The sequence below is a fragment of the Rhinopithecus roxellana genome, chromosome 20 (assembly GCF_007565055.1).
Source record: "Rhinopithecus roxellana isolate Shanxi Qingling chromosome 20, ASM756505v1, whole genome shotgun sequence".
NCBI classification, from domain to species: domain Eukaryota; kingdom Metazoa; phylum Chordata; class Mammalia; order Primates; family Cercopithecidae; genus Rhinopithecus; species Rhinopithecus roxellana.
The window spans coordinates 49,769,981-49,795,032 of record NC_044568.1 but is presented as its reverse complement, the minus strand read 5'-3'; the positions used below and the strand labels follow the sequence as shown (position 1 = coordinate 49,795,032).

The window sequence follows — 25,052 nt, the reverse complement described above, 5'->3', positions numbered from 1 at the left end:
CTGACTGCTCTAAGTTCATCCAGTTAGGAAGGGGTGAATCTGGGATTCAAACCCAGGCTCTTGGTTCCCATCAACAGGTGATGCTGCCTCTTCTAGAAAAAAAAAGAAAAATGGCTTAACAAGTCCCAAAGTGTCATATTTAGAAAACACAGTGTCCCTCCCAGTCTTGAGTGAGACCTGCTTTCAGAAACACCCATGCCTCCCCTCGATTCTGCAGATGATCAGGCTGAAAGAAGGTAGGAGAAGACCCATCATCTGCATTACAAGGAACCCCTTCTAAAGACTCAAAAGAGTTGCTCTGAACTGGTGACAGTCTGGGGACCCCCACTCAGCCTAGAGACTCAACCGACCCTCAGCAGGGAACAGCCCAACCCAACCAGAGCTGAGGCCACCCGCTCCCTCCACAGAGCCCAGGGTCAGCCAAGGCCATTTCCAAGTGCGGGGGACTGCAGCCAAACTCACGGAACCAGACACAGGGGAGCCCCAGAGGGACCCCCGGACTCATGCGAAGAGGACGCTCTCATCCCTGTCTACTCCCCCACCCTCCCGCTCCCCTCCATCCCTCCCTCCTTCGGAGAGCCTCCATGTTGGAATCTCCGAAAATGGTTTTCACAACTCAGTTAGCAGCAATCAATTATTCACGACCTCGCTTCCCCACAAACTCATAGACTGTCACTGTTAGCAAGATAATTTCTGGACTCTGCCCAATAGCCCAGCTCTAAACTGTCAGGCAGCCTGCTGTTTACTTCCTCTCTTCCCTAAGACCCTCCCAAAACCCACCAACCACTATCACTCTCAACACAGGACAAAGAGACAGATGGGAAGTCCCCTGGGTGCCTACAGCCTGGAAGGGACCTGACAGCCAGGGGCTGCTCCCAGTCCGCGTGATATATTTCAGGCTCGGGGCAGAATGTCTGACCTTAGTTTAATCCAACTGGAAAATAGGACTCAAGCATTCTAGACCCTGTGCCAGGCTCTGGGACAAATCCCACATTATTTTATAAAACACTTTAGGCTCTGAAAACATTATGTTCTGCACAAAGCATGACTTGGGAGGGTCTCCCAGACATGCCGTCCTGCTGCTGAGTTCATGGTCAAAGACATTTGGAACTTGGCAGGGGCTCATATTTTAAGACCACCACTAGCATTTCCATTCCCAAAGCGTGAAGCTGTCTTTAGGAACACATTCCTACATCCTGGGGAGAAGGAGAGAGGTGCTTACGGGATGCTCTTGGAAAAAGGGTTTCAGCCTATGTCATAAGACCCATGGAGGGTGGCTGGATAGCAGCTCTGCCGTGTGAACAAGCGACCTTCCATGAAAGCCACTTTTTCACGCTCTAAGCCTCAATGTCCACATCTGTAAAATGGGAGAATATGAGTACCTACCTCTGCAGCTGCAGTAAGGATTTTAAACAACGAGGCACTTAAAAAACACTTAGTACCTTGCTTGGGACACTGTGGACACTGTGGCCTCTTCGCTTCAATGTAAGACTCTGTTGCTTGTGAAATGCATCATGAATTGAATAACAATTTGGGGGCAAAAGGGTGTGTGCTGAAACATTAAGGAAACATACCCATCAATTGTAAAATTCACCCCAAATTTCAGAAACGCTATTTATTAAATATTAAAAATGTGTATCTTTGGCCGGATGTGGTGGCTCACACCTGTAATCCCAGCACTCTGGGAGGCCAAGGCAGACGGATCACTTGAGGTCAGAAGTTCAAGACCAGTCTGGCCAACATGGTGAAACCCCATCTCTACTAAAAATACAAAAATTAGCCAGGTGTGATGGCGCATGCCTATAATCCCAGCTACTTGGGAGGCTGAGGCAGGAGAATCACTTGAACCCGGGAGGCGGAGCCTGCAGTGAGCTGAGATTGTGCCACTGCACTCCAGCCTAGGCAACAGAGCGAGACTCCGTCTCAAAAATAAAATAAAATAAAATGGTTGTGAGCCTGGGTGACACAGTAAAAAATGTGCATCTTAAAATGAAGTGTGTTATCATTATTATAATTGCTGTATTCATTTTAGGTGGGAAAATGCATACAGAGAAGCTATGTGACTGACCTCAGGCCACACAGCCAGCAACACGATCTAGTGCCCACACAGCTCCAGAGGAAGGAGGGAGAGGAAGAGGTAGAGTTGACCAGGTACATCTTCTCCCTCATCCAATTCCTCCTCCTCCTACAAGAATCAACAGTAATAATAATAATGGAAGATGAGGATGAGGGGAGGGGAAGGCGGGGAAGTGGAGGGGGGAAGGGGGAGGGAGAAAGTGGAGGGGGGGAAGCGGAGGGGGAGGGGGAAAGCGGAGGGGGAGGGGAGAAGCAAAGGGAGAGGGGGGAAAGCAGAAGGGGGGAAGAGGAGGGGAGGAGGGCGAAGGAGGAGGAGGAGGCGGCAACAGCAGCATGTTATGGTGCTAAATACAGGCCCAGGCACTGTGCTAAATGAAGCGCATATATTAACTCATTTATTTCTCCTGACAACCCTGTGAAGTGGGTACCATCATCACCCCCATTTTACAGATGAAGGAGCTGAGGCACAAAGACTTCAGTCACACAGCTGCTCGGTGGCACAGCTAGGCTTGTGAACTCCGGCACCCTGGCACCAAGTCCCCGTGCTTCTCTACTGCATTGCACTTCATTCCCCAACTGAGACAAAGAGGGACGTTTTGGTGGAGAAGGAAGTGGCATATAAATGTCATGCCATGCCTGGTCTCACCCACACGCCCGAGGAAGTTCCTCTGAACCCACAGAGCACGCCCTGGGCTCCCTCTGATGAAAGCAAGTTCGTGCCTCTCCTCCACTCTCCCCTGCTGCCCCAGGCCAGCTGAGCAGGCCAAAGGAGGGCTGGGGCCAAGTCTGCAGCCCCCTCCTGGGGAAAGGCTCTGACCACAGCAGCCAGCTTCTCACTGCTCTCTGCAGGATCTCAGCAATTCCACAGGCATGGGGAACAGGAGCCCCTGGAGAGGGGAGGAGGGGGTTGCGTGTCTGCCAGGCCTGCAGCTGTGGACACTTCCCCTGTGGGCTGTGGGGATGGGACAGGCCCAGCACCTGGGAGAGGGCCCCTCCCCTGTCTGGCTGGTCCTCAGTCCCAACAAGGGGACTTAGCGTCAAGTGACGTGGTGGTTATGCACACAGGCTTGCGGGGAGCTGTGCAACCTTGCGAGAGCTACTTCCCCTCTCTGTGTCTCACTTCCTCTGTCCATAAAACAGTGACTCTGACAATGCTCACAACACAAGGTGTTGGAAGCATTAAACATAAAATGCTTAGCATGTCGTATATGCTTAATAAATGGTAGCTGCTGTTACTATTATTTATCATCATCAACAGGACTACACATCAACTACTGAGAACACAGGTAGACCTTAAGGTGCCATCAATATGCCTGAGGACCTGACAAGAACCCATGGAACAAGGCATGACTCCTCGGTTTAGAATATCTTTTGGCCTTTGGATCTTAAAATGTCACCTTAAAGTAGGGTTCTATAGCTCTCGCTTTTAAGGCATCTCCTCATGTGATCTTTCAGGCAATTTCTGAAGGAAACAGAAATGTTTACTGGGTACCTACTGTGTGCCATTCACTGTTTCTATCACTGGGAATACCCTGACGGAGTTAATGGATCCAAGACCAGCTATGATGGTGATGACAGCTACTAATAAAAGGCGAGAAGGGAACCGGGCGCGGTGGCTCATGCCTGGAATGCAGCACTTTGGGAGGCAGATCACCTGAGGTCAGAAGTTCAAGACCAGCCTGGTAAACATGGCGAAACCCCATCTCTATTGAAAATACTAAAATACTAAAAATACAAAAATTAGCTGGTCATGGTGGCAGGCACCTGTAATCCCAGCTACTCAGGAGGCTGAGGCAGAAGAATTGCTTGAACCCGGGAGGCAGAGGTTGCAGTGAGCCAAGATTGTGCTACTGTACTCCAACCTGGGCAACAGAGCGAGACTTCATCTCAAAAAACAAAAAAGGTGAGAAGAAGTCTAGAGTTTATTATTAGGTAGAAGGAGGAGGTGCTGGGAGGAAAGGACCCTTTTCTGCAGACAGTCATACCAAAACAGCCACGTACACATGGAGGTGGGAAAGGACACGTGGGTCACACACATGGCTGGAAGAAGAGACATGTGCAATCAGGGCACAGGTAACCACAAGAGACCTAAAAGTTCCGAACACAAGGGACCTAGAATCCCTTAAGCCATTTTAAAGATGGGGAGACAGAGACCCTGAAAGGCAGGCAGTCCAAAGCCACACCAAGCAAGATGCAGAACAGGTTCTGGAATCCAGTTATCCTGACTCCTGAAAGTCCAGATCACTTTGTCTTGCTTTGTAAACAGACTAAGACATTCCAGCCCAGCACAGTCCACCAATACAGACAGACACTGCTGCCAGGCCAGGCAGCCCCCCTCTGCCATCTCTCTAGATCAGTGTTACCAACCTAGAGGCAGTGCAAGACACCACCACCCTCACAATCAGACACCTTGACCACAGGGCCCAGGACGGTATGTTTTGACATGGAGATGAGGGAGAGCAGTTCCGAGCTGGGAGCATCATCATTCTGCAGGGGCAGCTGGGGAATCGGGAAAACCGTTGCAAAAGACAAATGTTCTTTCATTGGAGGTGGAGTGACAATAACTGCAGAGGGAATCTGGGACGGTTGTTGGACACAGAGTGGTTCTGTCTCCAAAGAAAGTGGTCAACTTTTTGCAAGTGTTCAAGCTCCACCTCCAAATCATGTCATTTCTAAACCAGTCAACTTTTCTAGGTTTTTAATAAAACAGAGATGATGAACCCACTAGCAGGGCTGTTGGGAACCTCACCCCAGAGAACAATTGACAGTGGCTTGGAAGGCCCTGCAGGCTCTGGTTCCTGTCCTTCTTCCCAAATGACTTTTATGTCCTTGTCACAATGATCACACGTTTACCTCCTCTCCCCACAATCCATACCTGGCTATCTTCTCTTTGTTTCATCTTAAACGTCACCTTGTTGGAAAAGCCTTCCCAGATGACCCTCCCCTTCTCCATGACTCACTGTCCCCTCCATCGGAACCTGAGATGCAGGAAGTCAGGGACCCTGTTTTGTCCACTGCTCCAACCCCAGCTCCCACACAGTGACTGGCACCTAGTAGGCTCTTGGTAAAATCTTAAGTTGAGAGAATAAGTAGCTGCAAACATCCAGGGTACATCTATAAAGCAATACACTCACAGAAAACTTCTACTACGTGACACACAGTAGATTATCAATGGCTGTTGCTGGAAGGACATCAAAGTCAATTCCAAACCAACAAGGTTGGCTTCCCATTTCCGCTGTGGAGTAGCCTTGTGCTTAGTGAAACAGAAGACTCTTGCCTGTCACCCCAGGGACCTGCTCCCCAGGACCCCACCCACCCCAACCAGGCACCCAGTAATGAGAAAAACCCTGGCTTTACAAGACACAGGAAGGCATGAACACTGGCGGGAAAGTTCACTGGGAACCTGCAGGACACTGAAGGTATTCTTCAAAATGATAAGCTACGCTGCCATTCTTAACTGTTCTTAAAAATGAGAGGAAATTGATCAGCAGAAAAAAGGTACATGAAGTGTGCTTTGCTTTGATGTGGGCAGGCTAATTGATAACGTCCCCTAACCCGCCCATCCTAATAACATGAAACCAGCGGGCCTCCTGCTACTGACAGGTTCCCTTACTCAATTGCTGTAAGAGAAGCATTGAGTAAGCATTGAGAATCAAGGAACCTACAGTCTGTTCAGATTCTAACCCTAAGAGGGGCGAAATTAGCACTTTGTATGGTTAGGCATTAAAGGATCTCATGAATTAACACTAACGTGTTTACATTCGATTTTGTGAATTTCTGCCTTTATTTTTATTAATGTCCTTCCCTACTTTCATTTTACTCTCAATTTTCTTTTCTTTTGTTTTCTTTTTTTTTGTTAGAGACAGGGTCTCAGGCCTGACACCATGGCTCACACCTATAATCCCAAAACTTTGAGAGGCCAAGGCAGGAGGGTGGCTTGAGGCCAGGAGTTCGAGACCATCCCGGTCTCAATTATTTTTTTTTAATGGACTTTCATTTTAATTATTTTACTCTTTCATATTTAATGTCAAAACCTAAAGTGCTTTTAAAATAGACTACCAGTTTTCCTCTAGGCACAGTGTTAGCCTTATCTCAAGTTTTGATATGAAGTATTTTTATTTTTGCTAATCAATATATAATCTGAAATGTCAAATTTAATCAATTCATTGATCTAAGAATTACTTAGAAGAGTTTTGGTTGTTTAAATTTCTATGTGATTGTCTTTTAGAGGCTAATTTTCAATATATCTTATTGTTTTATAAAGGAAGCCTGGAAGATTTCTACTTTTGAAATCTATTTTCTTTTTAGACCAAGTTAACGATCGGTTGTAATTAGCACATGTTAGAATATCCAGAAAGTAGTCTTTAAAAACAGAAAGTCTTCCCCTAGAATACACACACACACACACACACACACACACACACACACCCCTTTGTAAAGAGTTTCAATGAATACTTACAATTCTAAAGTCTCACCTTTTCAAAAGTAAATATTCCAACAGAGAAAGACAAACGATTAAGCTAAAGGGAAAGGAGGCAAACTGCCAGAATGTAAGGGTTAAGTTTCTCATATCTGGGAATTCCACACCCTAGAATCATAATCACAATAGCATTACAGCTTTGCGCCCCTATTTTAAAGATGAAAACTGAGGCTTCCAGATCCTGAGTCAGACAGAAAAGATTTTAGCTGAGACCAAGGATTTCAAGTCCACGAATCCTTTCTGCACTAAATTCAAATTTTGTTCCAAAAGTAATACTAAAACAGCAGCTGACCATCTTCTCTTGTGATATTCCTTAAGTTTGTTCGTCGCACCAAGCAGAATCAGAAGACAGACTCCGAGAACAGCTGGAGCTTTACTCCTGGTAAAGTGGGTTGGCTTAGGAGAGGAACTGACAGGACTCTGACAAGCCCCCGAAAGGATATTAAGTCATTTTTCAGCCAGGACCAAGCCAACCTGAAAGACAGGTGGATCCTAGGGCATCCTAACGTTATTCTCCCAACCCTGTCAGTGCTAGTGTCCAAAAAGTGGAGCAGCAAATGGGAAGTGACCGGCACTCAGAAACTGACACAGGAGCCTGTATTTCTAAACAATGCTGACAACGCACACCGAGGCAGCTCCTTCAGGCAAGTCTCTGTGCTCCCATGCTGTGGCCGTGTACAGCGTATGCAGTCCCCAAAGGGACATTTCAGGACAGAGTTTCAATGTAAAATGACACACGCTACTGCAGGCTAGAGATCTTATTGGGGACACAGGGCTATATTCATCCGCTTCCGAGCAAGAAAACCAGAAAGCTAAAGATAAACAGAAGTCAATCAAAGCAGAAAGTGACATCTAGAAAAAAATGCCTAATTCTGCCAGACCTGTTTTGCTGAATAAAGATAAGAGCCCTGTGGACAACATGGCTTTGGTATAAGAAATTAAACGATGGCACTATTCCCGAAAGCAACTAAAGCAGTTGACATCGGGCTTGTTCCCAACAGCCTGGAAGGGACTGAGAATGGAAGAACAATCGACAATTAAGAAACTGTTTCTACGGACTCTGAATTTTGCAAGACTAATTAGGAAAATAAGCCTTGTTACAGAGTTTCAGCATTTGAAAGTATTACTGCACTTTACCTCCTTCTCTGAAAGGTAAGACTTCCAAATTAAAATATAATTGTCAAATCAATTGGTTTAAAAAGAAAAAAACAGTAGTTAAATGAATTCCACTCCTAGGTATATACTCAACAGAAATGTATGCATGTGCTTACCAAAAGATATGCACACAAATGTTCACAGCAGGACTATTTATAATGGCCCAAACTGGGAACTTCCCAAATGCCCATAAACAGAATGGATATGTAAATTGTGGTATAGTCCACAATGAAATAAACAATGCAAATGAACAATTACAACTCTATGAAACAATACAGATATAGGGTTAGCAAACTTTTTGGTAACAGGCCAGACAGTAAATATTTTAGGCTTTGGGCTCATACAGTCTTTGTTGCAACTACTCAATTGTGCTGTCACAGCACAAAAGCAGCCATAGCTGATATATAAATGAAATGGACATGACTGTGTTCCAATAAAGCTTTATTTCTGGTCGCAATTTATTTATTTATTTATTTATTTTTATTTTTATTTTTTTTTTGAGACAGAGTCTTACTTTGTCATCCAGGCTGAAGTACAGTGGCACAGGCTTGGCTCACTGCAACCTCTACCTCCCGGGTTCAAGTGATTCTCCTGCCTCAGCCACCCGAGTACCTGGGACTACAGGCATGTACTACCACACCCAGCTAATTTTTTTTGTATCTTTTAGTAGAGATGGGGTTTCAACCATGGTGGTCAGGCTGGTAGCAAACTCCTGGTCTCAAGTGACCCACCCACCTCAGCCCCCCAAAGTGCTGGGATTACAGGCATGAGCCACCATGCCTAGTCAATTTGTGGACACAAATTTGAACTTCATATAATTTTCACATGTCACAAAATATTCTTTCCTCCCCCTCGCAACTATTTAAAAACATAAAATCCATCCTTAGCTCACAGGCCATATGAAAACAGGCAAAGGACCAGATTTGGCCTGCAAACTGGGTTCGCCAACCCTGGATAGAGATAAAACTCCAGATGCAATGTTAACCAAAACAAACCAGGCACAAAAGAGTAGAGACTGCATGATTCCATTTCTAAAAAGAGGCAAAAGTACCTGATGGGGTTAGAAGTCACGATAGAGACCCCACCTTCGGGGGCTGGTTACTTGGGTGTGATCCCTTTCTGGAGCTGTTTATTCATGATTTCTGCATTCTTTCTCATGCATGTTCTACTTCGAGAAGTTTAGCAAGTTTTTATAATAAAGTAGCTTACCATTTAATCAGCTTCAAAAACAGAAGTGTAAAGAGAACCAGAGCAATCAAATTAAATTAGCTATGACTTCTTCATGATGGCCAGGTGCCAATGCTAGAGTACTTAAGAATATTTAATAATAATGGCTGGGCACAGTAGCTCACACCTGTAATGCCAGCACTCTGGGAGGCCTAGGTGGGTGGATCACTTGAGGTCAGAAGTCCAAGACCAACCTAGGCAACGTAGTGAGACTCCATCTCTAAATAAGTAAGTAAGTAAGTAAATAAATAAATAAATGTAGATTTAAATTGTTTTCCCCTATTATTGTTTTACTTCCAAGGTGGGGTGTGTTTCATGGTTTAAGGGATGGTGCTACCATCAGAATCTGGCCACGCTGTTTTCTGTGGCATCTGTGCATAAAGATGATGTCCACCCAACTACCAGTGACTCCTCGCATGAAATCTGCCATCAATACTATTAACATAAACAGCATCTGGCAAAATACACAGCCTTCAACCCACAGCAAAACCTGCACTGGACTCTCACGAAGGAAAAAGGCCAGGTCTGGCTTCCATTTGATTTCCAGAGAATATGCAATTAATTATTTTTTCTCACCGTCAGCAGCTGAGTCTCAGTGAAATGCGTGCTTGTAATTATTGCTGTAATTATTATTTTAATACAAATCAGCAACTTATCAAAATATTACATGTCAGGTGCTACCTCTTTGCTCCAAGACTATGGATGGAAGTTGGAGGCCGTCATCCCAGTTTCACTCTGTGCACACAGAGGATGGGAATCAGGGTGAGGGTTCTTCTACCACAGCCAGACTTGCAGCTTCATAGATGCCCACATCCACAGTCAGTTTCACATTTGACCTTCTTTTACAGGCAATAAGTCACTCTGTGCATTTTACATGGTGGTTTGACCTTGGGCAATTCAATTCACTCACTGCTGGGGCAGTGGTTCCATCTTTGCAGGGGGCAAACAGTACAAATCTTTCTTTTTTTTTCTTGAGATAGGATCTTGCTCAGCGACCCAGGCTGGAGTCCAACCACGGCTCACTGCAGCCTCAACCTCCCAGGGTCAAGTGATCCTCCCACCTCAGCCTCCCAAGTAGCTGGAACTACAGGCATGCTACCATGCCCAGATGATTGACTGTTTTATGTTTTTGTAGAGACAAGGTCTCACTATGTTGCCCAGGCTGGTCTTGAACTCCTAGGCCTCCCAAAGTGCTGGTGTGTGCCACCACGCCCGGAAACAGTGCCAGCTTTCTGGCAGTGCCCTTCTGAAGAAAACCTAGTGGGAGTTGTTTGGTTACATCTTTCTGTGCGGTACATACATGGCATTTGACACGCAGGCTCCTGAGTCACGCTGGCTGAGCTGAAATTCCAAGTCTGCTCTGTGACTGCGAGTGATTTCTTACCCTCTCTATGCCTCAATTTCCTCACCTGTAGATGGGAATACTATCAGCAGCCACATCATAAGGCTGATATAATGATTAAGATGATAATCTAGGAGACGCTGCTCAGTATAGCACAGTGCCTGCCATGTAGTGACATCCAATAGATAACAGCAATTATTATTATTATCATTCTGAGAGTTGCAAACTCAAATCCCAACAGCCATCTTGTAGGTAACACAGAGAAGCAAAGTGACCAGGTGGGCCCGTGTAGAGGGGGCAGCCACATCCCCCCTCACTCAAATGGTTACCTCTGGGAATGAAAACCAGAATTTCAAATTTCTTAATAGGCACTCTAAATTTGATGTGAATTGGAAATCATTGATTTTGGCTACCAATTTAAGTTTTGATTTTAAAATTTACCTTTTCTTTAATTAAGAAAGGAGGAGGAAGAGGACCCGATGCTGTCATTATTCCATCTGGAGCCCAGACCTGACTCACAAGCTCTAGGTTTCCGTCTGGCTTACGCATTCCCCATGGCTGCTTTCGAGCACCCACTTTCGCTGGAGGGCTGTATCCGCCTGCTCACTCCAATAAACAGTCCGTTTCCTCGAAATGTTGCTGTTGTGCATTTTTTGTTTGCTTTCATCCTCAAAGAAAGCCAAACAGCAGTCAGCCTCTAGGCCGAAGAAGAATGAATAACCTAACTTCTACACATTTTCAAACCACCCAGTCTTTCACCGAACATCCTTCCTTAGGAGATGTTTAGCTTAACATCTCTCCCTGCTCTCTGTCTTTAACTCACCTTCTAAACAAGAGAAAACCAGACGTCACAATTTGAAAACTATCCCTCAATAGCATTACAAGAAAAAGCAGGCAATGAGAGCATTTTACATCGACAACGGAATCATCTGCAATACTCGATGACAAGCAAAGGGGGTTCTCTGCGTCTTTCATAACAGCTGCCCCTTTTGAGCTGGGATAAAAGAAAGTGCAAAAGAGAAACAATGAATAGGCTTTTATTTCAAAGAGAACATCTGCAAAGCGTGGTCCTCCATTAAAAAATAAACAGAAAACAGCCACTAGTCTGGGGAAAAAAATAAGATTTCACATTACATCTCTAATTAATAAAGCCCCATTTCACCAGGAAAAAAGAAGAAGAAGAAGAACTTTTTCACATCCCCAAAGAAAGGATGCTTAATGAGGTAACTGTTGTATTACTTGATCCACCTAATCTGGTTTTAATACTATCCTTAAATAATGTATACATTAGCTTTCCATTACCAAAAACATTTGTTTATTTTATGAACGTGAGTCTGGTTGAGAGCTGAGACTCTGCAAAATTATCACGCCGTCCTTGGGCTCCCGGCTTTTATTGCTTCTCCCCTCGCTCATTATGAAATGATGAGTTGTCTCCGTTGCCCTTTTGAATTGCTGCTAACGTTGCACTGCGGTTCTGTTACCCTAGTTCTGAACAGGAGAGCCTTGGTTCAGGGTTAAGTTAATGTAGTCATTACTGGCCCATTTGGGGACCCATTCATCATGTTAATTTCATGTCCAACACCTGGAGGACTGGAGTACAAATACTCAACGCAAAGCAAATGTACAGTGAATCCAAAAGATGCATGTGAAATGTCCACACCTCAGTCACAGAAGATAGGCATGGGGAGCCTCCGGGACCATTACTTTCCAGAACTCTGGGAGCAATGCAGACATCAGAGAGGGTCTCCAATGGGGAATTCCTTTCCAATGGACCCAGAGCACAGTTCCTCCTAACATCTAACTTCAGTCCTTTCTGCTTGAACTTCAGAACAAAACAGCATAGCTGTTTACCAGAGGAGCAAAGACTCTTCAAATGGGTTAAGTTGACATTGACCAAACCTTGGCCATCTCAGCACTTCCTTGATCATCATTAACCAACCAAGTTGCAATCAGGATTTGAAATCCAGTTAGGGTTTGCTTATGTGTTTTCATTTTGTTAACCCCACTTCTTCTTACTTAAATGCCACTTTACCTGCACGTTAAACAAGAATAGTGTTGAAGCTGCTGTTTTGATTGGCTGGTTATATTTCTGTATTTTCCAAAATATACATTTAAAGAAATATACAGCTATTAACAATTTCTTTAAATATTCATCCAAGAAGCAGAAGAGAGGTGCATCCGGGATGTTGTCGGTGCTATGACTCCTGGTCTAGGATACTCAGATGTGTTCAGTTTGTGAAAATTCATCACGTTGCACATTTAGAGTAATGTTCATATCATATGGGTTTGTCGGGAAAAAAGCAACTGAAAGAATGTAGGCAATATTTAAGAAGTTAGCCAGACGTGGTGGCTCACGCCTGTAATCCCAGCACTTTGGGAGGCTGAGGTGGGAGGATCACTTGATCCCAGGAGTTCCAGACCAGCCTGGGCAAAATAGTGAAACCCCACCTCTCCAAAAAATACAAAAATTAGCCGGGCATGGTGGCATGCACCTGTAGTCCCACCTACTCAGGGGGCTGAGGTGGGAGGATTGCTTGAGCCTGCAAGGTCAAGACTGCAGTGAGCTGAGATCAAACCACTACATTCTAGCCGGGGTGACACAAGGAGTCCCTGTCTCAATAAATTAATAAAGAAGTGAATAAATGTTGTACAGATATGAATACCAACTCTTTATAAAAAGCTTTTAGAGAATATCTGCCCCTGTAGCACCTCCAACCACTGGTGTATCAAGATCGGTGTCTACACCGTAGTTTGGATTCCTGAGGCTCGTTTAGGACTACTACGGCAAAAGGCATGATCCAAAATAAATCCTTACCCCCAAATAAGTAAAATAAATCCACCCATCCAAAACAAATGCTTATCCACAGCTCTTTCTTTTTGTTCAGCTCCCTAATCGTTTCCTTCACTGCACTTATAACAATTTGATTTTTTGCAATGTTCTTGTTTAATTTTATTGGGAGGTCATCCTGTCCCCAAACCATAAACGGCATGAGGGTAGGGTCACATCTGTCTTTCCCCTCGCTGTGCATAAGGCCTGGCACACAGCAGACCCCAACCAATATCTGGTGAATGAATGGATGAGCAGGTGGGAAATTTCCAGTGGATTTCACTCATTCATTCTCTCCCTGTTCCCCATGGGTTACAAGACGCTGTGAGGAAGGAAGGCAGACAACCCCGTCTGAACACTCCCACATTCTGCTGCTTGAAGACATGAGCCCCATCTTCCACTCACATGGGGCTTTCTGAGCTTCAAAGCACTTTCTCATCTGTTTATCAAATTTAATCCTCACAACCCTGGGAGGGAGGCAGGCTTATTAGCATCATCTGATGAAGCGCCAAAAAGACACAGAGATGAAAGTCACGTTCCGTCCCTGACAGTGTTGGGACCAAGCCAAGGTGCTCAGGAATGTTCTACTTTTCCACCTCCCCCTTGTCTCTCAAGACTCCCAACTTCCCAATGCATGTTATCGGGGGACAAGGTCACGGGGAACACAGAGTGAGGGGCAGATGATTCAAAGCAGCCTGTCACTCACACTCCCTGCAGAGGGGAAACAGGTTTATCAAATTGCAGAACGCATGATTCTATTTCTGTCGAGGACATTTGCCTTCAGGATGGCCTCATGTTTATAAGAATTTGCATATTTTGGGTCTCCACCACCAGCTAGGCGAGGAGGGAGACTCCATTATGCCAAGGTAAGGCACAGGCAGTCAGAGGCAAATAAGTGCAGTGAATAAGCCACATGGGAACAGGGTAACCACCGATGCTTATTTTTATATCTTCATAGTAAACACGGAGGTCTTCCAAATGGACTGCAAACTCAACAGCCAAGAGAGGCCAACCAGGTGGCACAGGTGACAGGAGAGATCTTGGGGGGACTCTTGGGGACCCAGTGGGTCTGCGGTGTCACCATTCCTCAGCGTGGCTGTTTAACACCAAGCAAGCACCATGGACCCTGTATTGCTGGATCTTATGACTTTTAAAAGAATTCCAAAAATCTACACTGTCTCACGGCATATCCTAATCTTTAAATTCCAGGGCCTGTTTATTCTAGCACACTGTGTGGGCAAAATCAAACCCACCCATGGGCCACGGATTTGAAAGTCCTCCTGGCTCTAGCAAACATCTCCTATCATGTGGCTGCATCAGGGGGCAGAGCAGAGCACTGACCATGACCCAGAGCTGCGCCTCACCATCAAGCCCTGCCAGGAAGGTGCTTTATGGCCCCTGGGCTTCAGATGAGGAGACTGAGCTCCAGAGAGGCAAAGTGCCACACATCGATGATGTCAGACCACTGTCTTCTTCCTCAACATCACATGACCTGCCTCCCAAGCCCCACAGCATCTGCCCATTTGCTCCCCTGGATCATTTCGGGGGTTGTTTCCTCAGCTACAAGAATAGCTTGGGCCCCATGAGTGGAGCAGCCCAGGCCTCATGGATGGTTCTGGGATGGCAGAGACCTCAGGGCTCCCAGGGCTCTGAATCATATTACTTACTCCTTGCCCTGACCTTCCCAGAGGACACCTCCCTTGTGTATTCAAGAGGTCACCATGAAAAAGGGTACAGGCTAGGATGTGAGAGTGACCTCCCTAGAGATAGGCCACTTATCAGTACGGGCGCTAACTCCTGCCTGCTAGACTGGTCCTCCTGGAAGGCAGGAGGCACATTTGTCCTGTTCACCAAGGTAGTTCCAGTGCTGGACACAGGGACTGGTACCTTCTAACTGCAGGAGCGGAGGATGGGTGGACAGGTGGATGAATGGATGGATGGGTAAGTGGATGGACAGATGGATAGATGGACAGATGGATGGATGGACAGAGGATGGACTGATGGATGGATGGATGGTCAGACAGATAAATGGATGGATGGATAGATGGATGGACAAATGCATGCATAAATGGATGGAGGGAAGGGGAGAATGAGGGGCTAGAGTCAACAGTCTTACTGAACACAGCCTTTGGAGACACCATCCAACTTCAATTCCTAGTTTGGACACTTCACATTTGCGTAACTTTCATCCAACTTATTGCCTCAGTTTTTATTATTTCAATCAGTAAAACCGAGATGAAAAAAATAGCTCTTAACTTGCCAGATGTTATAAGGATTCAATAAAAGCACATCTTTTTAGTCCTTCCACAGTGCTTGGTGCATTCAATAAATGCACCTCATCATCACAACAGTTGCAATTTTTGCGCCTCCCAGGTAGGGAACATTTGCATCAACCTCTCAGTCCCACAAACTCATCTTAAACCGAAACCACATCCCTTGTGGCCAAAAATTATGGCAAAGCGTGACCTGCGAGGAGAAACAAATGCCTCATACCACATTACCTCATCAGCATCCACTGACACATTAGCCTGGATTAGATGTCCAGATAAGCAGTAGTCACCTGGCTGGGACAAACCAGGCCTGGGACAGGACAAATCCATTCATTGCCCCTAGGTGGCCCTGAAAGATGAGACACCCTCATCCACACACACAAAGCTTGAGAATGGGCCCCACCCCTTCCTCATCTAGCAGGGTGTCTGGGTTCGTAGTTCCTGACACTAATAATGCCAGTGTCCAGGTTCAGGGCTAAGGTGACACCCCGCCCCACACCCATCTTCTTTGTGATGCCTCTGGCTTCCAATCGGGGACGAGGCAACCGAACCCAGAGGGCACGTGGGCACCATCTGATGAGCACCTGCGGGCAAACGGGCAGTTTCTGTTGCAGGCGGAAGGAAGTGTCCACAAGATGATCCGCACTGCATGTTTGCTGAGATAGCTCTCCAGCGTGCTGCAGACCCAGGCTCTCAGGTACAAGTGGTGGGCTCCTCAGTGGGCCAACCACAGAGCGGTCTGAAGGAATGGAGCAGCAGGAAGTCTGTTGTGGTTGGAAGAAAGGCCATTTTCCCTGGCCAAAGAACCCTGCACAATATCCTCTTGCCCCCTCCTCCCCTTCTCCCTTGGTTAGAGAGAGCTGAATTCAAGACTCCTTTCTCTAGCCAATTTCAAGTTCAATTCTTGACTGTTGAAAATATAATAGTACACAGCTTGAAGGATTAAACGAGTTCGTGCACAAAAAGGGTTTAAAACAGTGCCTGGCAAACAGAATAGAGAACCCAGAAATAAACCTACTCTTTTACGTCAACTCATTTTTGACAAAGGCATCAAGAACAGACGCTGGGGAGCGCAAAGTCTTCAATAAATGTGCTGGAAAAACGGGATAACCATTCCTACGGATAACCTTCAGACTGAAACTAGGCCCCACCACTCACCAGATACAAAAACCAAATCAAAATAGATTAAAGACTTAAATCTAAGACCTGAGACTATGAGACGACTAGAAAAAAACACTGGGGAAACACTTCAGGACCTTAGCTTAGGCAAGAATTTTTTTGGGTGAGACCTCAAAAGCACAGGCAACAAAAGCAAAAACAGACAAATGGGATTACATCAAGCTACAAAGCTTCTGCACAGCAAAGGAAACAATCAACAAATAAAACAATCTACAGAATGGAAGAAAGTATTTGCAAACTACCCATCTGACAAGGGATTAATAACCAAAATATATAAAGAACTCAAACAACTCAACAGCAAAAAAAAAAAAAAAAAAAACAAGTAGTCCAATTTTTTAAATGGGCAAAAGAACTGAATAGATATTTCTCAAAAGAAGACATACAAACGGCCAATGGATATATAAAAAAATGCACAGCATCACTAATCACCAGGGAACTGTCAATCAAAAGCACAATGAGATACCATCTCACCCCACCTGAAATGGCTTTTATCAAGAAAACAAAAAATAACAGACGCTGGTGAGGACGTGAGGAAATGGAACCCTCATACGCCATTGGTGGGAACGTAAATTAGTACAGCCACAGTGGAGAAGAGTATGAAGGTTCTTCACAATCTAAAAACAGAACTACCATATGATCTGGCAATCCCACTACTATGTCTACACAGGAAAAGGAAAGGAAATCAGTAAATTGAAGAGCTATCCGCACTCCCATGCTTACTGCAACATTCTTCACAATAGCCAAGATATGAAATCAACTTAAGTGCCTATCAATGGATAAAGAAAATGTGGCGTACACACATACAGTGGAATATTAGTCAGCTGTTAAAAAGTAAAATCTTTTCATTTGCAGCAACATGAAAAAACCGGAGGCCATCATATTAACTGAAACAAGCCAGCTACTTAGAGACAAGTATCCCATGTTCTCACTCCTATGTAGGAGCTAAAAAAGTGCATGACAAGAAGACAGAGAGTAGACAGGTGATTAGGTGAGTGAGGGGAGTGAGGATGAAGACAATCACTGGAAGGTATAAAAATCCAGTTAGATAGAAGGAATAAGCTCTAGTGTTTGGCAGTCCAGTAGGGTGATTATCGTTAACAATAATCTACTGTATATTTCAAAATAGCTAGAAGAGCCGGGCACAGTGGCTCATGTCTATAATCCCAGCACTTTGGGAGGCCGAGGTGGGCAGATGACCTGAGGCCAGGAGTTTAAGATCAGCCTGGCCAACAAGGCAAAACCTCATCTTTACTAAAAATACAAACAAAATTAGCCAGGTGTGGTGGCGGGCACCTGTAATCCCAGCTAATTGGGAGGCTGAGGCAGGAGAATTGCTTGAACTCGAGAGGCGGAGGTAACAGTGAGTCAAGATTGTGCCACTGCACTCTAGGCTGGGCAACAGAGCAAAACTCTATCTCAAAAAAAATAAATAAATAATAGCTAAAAGAGAAGAATTTCAGTGTCTCTGACAAAAAGTAAAGCTAAATGTTGGAGGTAATGAATATCCCAATTACTTTGAGTTCATCATTACACATTATGTGAACCTATCAAAATATCACATGTATCCCCAAAATATGTACAACTATTATGCATCCATTTTTAAAACCACCTAACACATCATAACTGCTATGCAAGCATTATAATTATTATTATTATCATCATCATCATTACTACCCCTGTATTTGCATCATGAGTTAGGGGTCTGATTCAATGTAAATTGCATGTCTGTTTCTTTTCTAGGGTTGGTACCTTTTTAGGAATTTGCAATAAGAAGTGAGAAAAGTAGAACAAAGATTTTTGAGACTGGGCAAAGTGGCTCAGGCCTGTAATCCCAGCACTGTGGGAGGCCGAGGCAGGCAGATCACGAGGCCAGGAGTTCGAGAGCAGCCTGGACAACATGGTGAAACCCTGTCTCTACTGAAATACAAAAATTAACCAAGCGTGGTGGCGCACACCTGTAATCCCAGCTACTCAGGAGGTTGAGGCACAAGAATTGCTTGAACCGAGGAGGTGGAGGTTGCAGTGAGCCGAGATCACACCACTGCACTCCAGCCTAGGTGATAGAGCAAGACTCTGTCTCAAAAAAAAAAAAAAAAGATTTTTGGGAATGGCATGGTTGCATTTAGGGTTTTTCAACAAACCATGCAAAAGAAACACAACTCAGAAAGGTGGCATCTTTGGAAAGGGGCAGGTCTGGGTTTGGATCTCAGTTCTGCTACTCCCCAGCTCTGTGAACTTCATGAGCAAGCAGTTTCACTTCTTTGAGCCTCAGTTTCCTCCCGGGGACAGCAAAAGTCCTATCCCACAAAGTTGGGAGAAATCAGTGAGACAGTAAGGTAATATTTACAAATCCCTCCATTATTCCTGCCATGTAACAAGCCATCATAAGACCAGTGATTTCTAGCCGGGTGTCCTTAGTTTTAACTTTTTATCAGTTGTGTAATACCGTCTTCCTTCCTGGAAATTTTTTTTTTTTTTTTTTTTTTTTTTGCGGGGGGCAGGGGTGAGCATTTAATAACCTAATGTATGCAAAATACCTAAAGGATGCCTGGCACACAGCAGGCACTCAATAAATGTCAGTAGTCCTTCCTCCACCACATTCCGTCCTGCTCACACAGAAAGAGCTGTATTCATTCTACTGCCTTGGATTTACTCGCACCCTATACTGTGTGGGAAAATGAATAACTGCAAGAAATTCCTTATTTTCAAATATACCAAGAATTTCCTCTTAAGAACAGCTCACTTTTGAGCACTGATTAGGCCCACATGAGTTCATATATATTGCTACATTTCGTCCTCATACATCCCTATGAGGTAGCTCAGATTCACAGAGGGCCAAAATTACAGTGACTTGCCCAAGACTAGAGAGGCATGAGAAAGGGCCGAGCCAGGCGGTGAACCCAGGTATGTCAGGCCTGAGGGTACTGAACAGAGGCCTCTTTCATTGGCACTGGGGCCTCACACACACTTCTTGGGACGTTTTCTCCTGTTCCCACCCCCTTCCTTAGAATGTAGGTTTTGTTAAGATCAAGTTTGTTTTTTACTTATTTTTTATTTTCCCCAAGGCCTTTTCTCTTTGTTTCTGGTAGACGGGGATCTGGGTCCACAGAAATGGGGAAATGCAAAGGAAAGGGAAAGAGAGATATCATAAGTAGCAACTCTTAAGGCAGCACTGGTCAAAAGATAGAGACTTTCAACCTCACCTGTGCAGTCCAACAGGTGTGTGTGTTAAGTTCTTCTGCACTGAAACACTTATTGATGGATTTATGACCTTATGGATCATAAACAGCTCTAGAGTGGGGCGTGGGGGGTGGGGCAGACTCTTATTTCAGAGATATCCCTAAGGATATCTTTGCTTTCTGAGGTACACACATACACACACAATGACGCGATGTTAAGTATCTGCTTTAACTGAAGCTGCCAAATTTCCTGTTCTGTTAAAACCATGAATCAAAATTGAACAGTCACCGGTAAGTAAGAACTTATGCCATGGCTGGCTTCCTAGGTGAAAAAGAGCAAGCGTTTGAGCACCCAACCTTCTGGAAGATTTTTAAAAAATGAATTGATAAACTAAAGAGAATGTCTAAAGTGTGAAAAGGCCAGAAGGAAAGTGAATATATAGATATGTTAGAATTTATCTTACAAACATATCTATACCTAGGTATATAATTTCTACTTTTATTTATCTATTTTAACATTTTCCAGTATATGATTTAAACAGATGGCAACATTTGCAGTAAGATAAATATTATTCAATGATGCATATTTCTGTATACAAAGTGTAATGCGTCGCTCAAGCAAAACAAAACTCCATTGAAAGTGTGAAAAAAAAAGTGAACCATCAATAAAATACCCTGTTTTCTGTGGTCTCAGAATATTTGGATAGGAAGAAAAGCTATGCCTCTGAGGCTGTTAGAAGCAGAGGTGATCTAAAGCCAGTGAACCGATCTTTCAAAGTCACAGTTGATGTCTAAAAAAGTCCTGAGTTATCTGAGTAATGTGAAGTATGAGGAATTTCTGCCGAAAAATCAACATTTCAAAGGGGTCGGATAATACAGAAACCCCATTCTACTTTGTGTGCTTATGCGGGGTGGCAGGCAGGGGGTGGGAAGGGTAATAAAAAATTAGATGTCTTAAATGAAACTTACTAACAGTTTATCTAAGCACACAAGCAATAAATGTGGGGACTTCAAGAAAAGAGTCACTAAGGGAAAGAAAATAAACATTCACTACATTAACACACACACTGCTCTCTTTCATTTTCTCCAAAATCTATTCACAACTTGTAGGCTGATCCTCATGACAGCTCTCCCAATATTTTTCCTCCCTTTATAAGGGAGTCCATCTGTGTCTTAAATTCTGAGATGACAGTAAAATCCCCAGCTTACTGGAGACCCAGTGAAGGAATCAGAGTCACAGCCACAAAACAGCTGCAATCCACCCAATAATTCTAATATTTAAGAGCTTTGAAAGAGGCTGAGAGGAAAAGGAGAGCTTGCAAATCTTCTATGGACATGCCCTCTGACTCTTTCTACTTGAGAAACAGGGTGTTTCCTCTTGGCTTCTTAAGTGCACCAAAAATACAATCAGGACCTTCCACCGAAGCACAGCTCCCCAAACATAAAAAGGACAAATGCTCTGAGGCTGTGGGCATCAGGAAGCAGGAAGATCTGGCTTAGGAAATGCCCTCTACACAATGCCCGCCTGACACTCTCTGCAACACACCCACCAGCAACCCAGGACACAGGTTCCCCCCACGTGCAAGAGCCAAGACTGTCCACCCACCCCATACCCGCCTGCAACAGAGCACTGAGCTAAAGCATCTTCTTCTAAGCATGTGTCTAACCATCTCTCTAAAAGAGCCATCTGGAAAATCACCGGGATTTGTTTCTTTAAATGTCCCACTCCTGAATCTCCCTCCAAAGCATCATCCTGGCAGCCCCAGCAGGGTTTGGAAACAAACTGCACATTTCAAGGGCCTCTATTGCTTGTAAAAAGGTCTGGTCCTCTCCTTGCGTGCAACCCAAGCTCCAGCTATACCAGACTTTGGGAACAGCCTGCCCCCTTCTGGTCTCCTGGAGCTCCATGGAAGGGCAAGAACTGGGTGGGCACAGAGTAGGACAGACCCCAGGCTCCATCCAGCCAGCCTGTCTGTACTGTGATTTCAGGATTTAGCAGGCCATGCAGTAGGTGTGGGGGGAGAGGAAAGAAAGGAGAGAGACAAGCAAATGAAATAAAATACAAATCCCCGAACGACAACAGTCAACAGCATGGTAGACAGCTCCCAAGAAGAGAAGAGAACCAAAAGAAAAAAAAAATACATAAATGTCTGTCTTGGAAGGTAAAGAAATTGAGACTAGGACACGCAGGTTTGAGGAGAGTAACTGAACTTGCAGTGGGAAACAGAGTTTCACAAAAGCAAAGCAACTCCGCTGCTGGAACTGAAATTCCAAAAGGAAGCAAAAAGGAAAATAGTGTGTTCCCACCTACCTCCCCAACCGCAGATCTCTCAGAGGCTGAGCTGGGTGTGAGAGAGTGAAACACTGAGCTGAACACACAGACGGGCTGGGGATAGATGCTCACAATGCCAGGGCCCTATGAAGAAATCAGCTAGCCTTGCCTCCTTCCTTCTCTTCATTTGGTTCAACAGGTGCTGTATGCATCCTAAAGGTACCTCCTGAACCGACTCTGAATCCCAGATGCAAAGGATACAGTAAGCCCCAGGCTTCCCCCACCACGTCTCCCCTACACGTTCCTACACTGGACCAGCAGGACATGTCCCACAACCCTCCCATCCCACCTCCTGGGCTCTGGATGTACAAAGATCTAATTGCATTTCTGCCAGAATCCATCCCTGTCAATTCCAGGAGTTCAAAGGCAGTGTTTCAGAGTACCCCTCTCTGTAAAGAAGAGATCGCAGGACACTAGGAATGTTCTGGTTCTCCATCAGGCAGCTCAGGCCACTATTCTTCCCGCAAATGAGGGAAAGACTTCTCCCTGCTACCAACACGGCAACGTGAAATGCCATCACTTCACGTCTTGGGACTGGCTCAGCTCGCAGGCAGGAAGAGCTGCGCTCCGGCAGAGAGGGTCGTACAGACTCCGAAGAAGTTTAGCAGCTCACAAAGCATCACGCTGTGTACGAAGGCAGTCTTCAGTGACGACTTCCAAAGTGACAAATGATAGAGATATGCATTCAGTCTTCAGGATCCTGAAACCATCCCCCTGGTGTCTAATACCCTTTAGCAGCTAGGCAAACCCTTGCAGACAACTAGTGTGACGAAGAAACAGAGAGACACACAACATATTGGCTATGCCCTAGGGCAGAACTCACGCCCCTGGGGAACTGAGACCTTGGCTCTGAACTGAGGACTCGCCTCCGGCCCCATGTGCTCCTAGCTCAGCAGGCTGGGCAAGGCAGCCGAGAGAAGGTGGGAGAGGTATCCCTGGAGAAGTTGGGGACAGGGTAGGAAGACAAGTCAGTTCCCCACCCAGCCACCCAGACGGCCCCAGATCTGCGGAAGAAACCGTTTCAGAGCCCTGATTGTTCACACCCACGGAGGGCAAAGTAATCCCATAGGAGTAGAAGCCCTGACGGTGTGGTCGGACACACAGCTGGTGACCCGAACCGGCTGCAACAAGACAGACAGACAGAGACAACCAGCTAGGAGAAGGAGCCATGCCCTGAAACTGGAGATGGGGAGGAGATAAAGTCAGAGAGGGCACGGAAGACGGCAAGGTTAGAGACAGAGAAGGTGAGGACGGAAGGCTCAAACATCCAGAGAGGAGAAAGAGAACACCCAAAGTAAGACCAGACACCCCGGACTGAGTATCGATTCAGGGGCATGGTCGGGGACTTGGGACGCCCAGCTCAGCCCTCATCGCAGGCCAGGACGAACAGAGGGCTCATCTGTCTGCATCCAGCTCGGCAAAAACCAGAGATGCTGCTGCGACAACCGCCCAGGATCAGCGGCTGAGGATCCGGCGCGATCCACTCACTCAGACAAGGGAGCGAGGCACCAAGACCCACACGCACGGAGCAAGTCAGCTGGGGTCCCCAGCAAGAGTGATGGGGAACAGGAGCCCAGCCAGGCTCCGGTAACCCCCAAAGCGCCCCCACTGGAGATAACTTCCCCCAGACCCCAAGGGGTCCGTGCTCAGACTCTGAAAGGGGCAGCCCACGACCCCTGAGCCTTGGCAGGGAACCCACCCGACTTCCCGGGGCAAGAGGCGATGTGGAGTCGGTAGGCTTGCAGAGTCCCAGTCTGATGACCGGGTTCAAGGGCTAGGGGGGCGCGGGGTCGGGCTGCCTTCTTCCCTCCCTCGCCGGGGGCGCGAGCCGAAAGGGCATCTTACCATACCCCGGGCGGGCAGTGCCCCCCGGCTGGCCAGCTGCTGTGCCCGGGGTTCTCCGGGGCCGCCTCCCCGCGCCCGCGCCAGGGGCCCCCGTCCTCCTCCTCCGCCGCCGCCTCCTCCTCCTCCTCGGGCTGCAGCCGGCTCGGCGGGCAGGTCCCGGCGCTCCCGGCGCGGGGCTGGGGCCGGGGGCGGCTGCTCTCCGCCGCCGGCCGCTGCGCCCCCGCGGCGCTCCCCGGCCCCGGAGTCCAGGCTGCTGAAATTCCACACGACCAGCGTCTGCAGCAGCAGCACCGCGAGCGCCGTGAGCAGCGCCGAGTGCGAGCGCCGGGCCAGCCTCCGGGCGCACGGCGCCGCCACCATCTTCGGAGCGCGGCGGGCGAGCGGGGCGCGGGGACCCCGGCGCGCTCCGGGCTGCCCCTGCGCTCCTCGCGGCTCCCGCGGCCGCCGACTGCCGCTCGGGCTCCCGCTCCGGCCGCCGCCGCCGCCGCCTCGGCTCGCCGCTGCTCCTGCTCCTCCTCCGCCGCCGCCGCTGCTGCCGCCGCCGCCGCCGCCTCCACCGCCGCGGCGCGGAGTTTTCAGACGGGCAGGGACCCGGACGTCACCAGGAGGAGGAGAAGGCGGGGAGGCGGGAGCGGGGAGGCCGCGGAGGGGGGCGCCGGGCGCGCGCTCGGGGACTGGGCGCGCAGGGAGGGGCGGGCGCCTAGCCCGCGCGGCGCCCCCTCCCCACACCCCTGTCCCCGCTGGAGGGGAGGGTGATGGGGAAGAGGCCGGGGGAACGCGGGCCAGGGCGGAGAGGGCGGGGCCTGGGGGCGGAGCCGAGAGAGGAAAAGGAGGAGGGATAGGAAGGGGGTGGGGGCGATCAGAGCAGACAGACACCCTTCAGGACGAAGTGGGAGTAGGATTGGGGGCGAGGGGGACAATTCCCAAGGCGGAAAAAGAGACGCGCGGCAGCAAAACAGGGGAGGTTTGGTTGAGGGTGGGCCCGCTCAGAATCTAGGGGAGGTCAGGAAGAGAGGGGGTCCCGAGGTCCTGTTTTCCGTGTGGGCCACTGGCAGGAGGCAGTGCGTAGAGGAAGCTCCTGGCCCCGGAGTTCGTGGTCCAGGGATCTTCTGTCGATACCAGACTGGTTGGCAGGTGAAC

At 47.0% G+C, this 25,052-nt stretch overlaps 1 protein-coding gene across 2 annotated transcripts in view; it reads right to left on the bottom strand.

Moving 5' to 3' along the window:
* XYLT1 (xylosyltransferase 1) overlaps nucleotides 1-24,402 on the bottom strand; it is a 370,795-nt gene extending 346,393 nt beyond the window's left edge. For both annotated transcript variants that reach the window (XM_030924432.1, XM_030924433.1), the window contains exon 1: nucleotides 23,913-24,402. In XM_030924432.1, the coding sequence (XP_030780292.1) occupies nucleotides 23,913-24,272 (360 nt within the window). In that variant the 5' untranslated portion in view covers nucleotides 24,273-24,402. The remainder of the gene's footprint in view (nucleotides 1-23,912) is intronic.
* Between the last annotated feature and the right edge of the window lie 650 nt (nucleotides 24,403-25,052).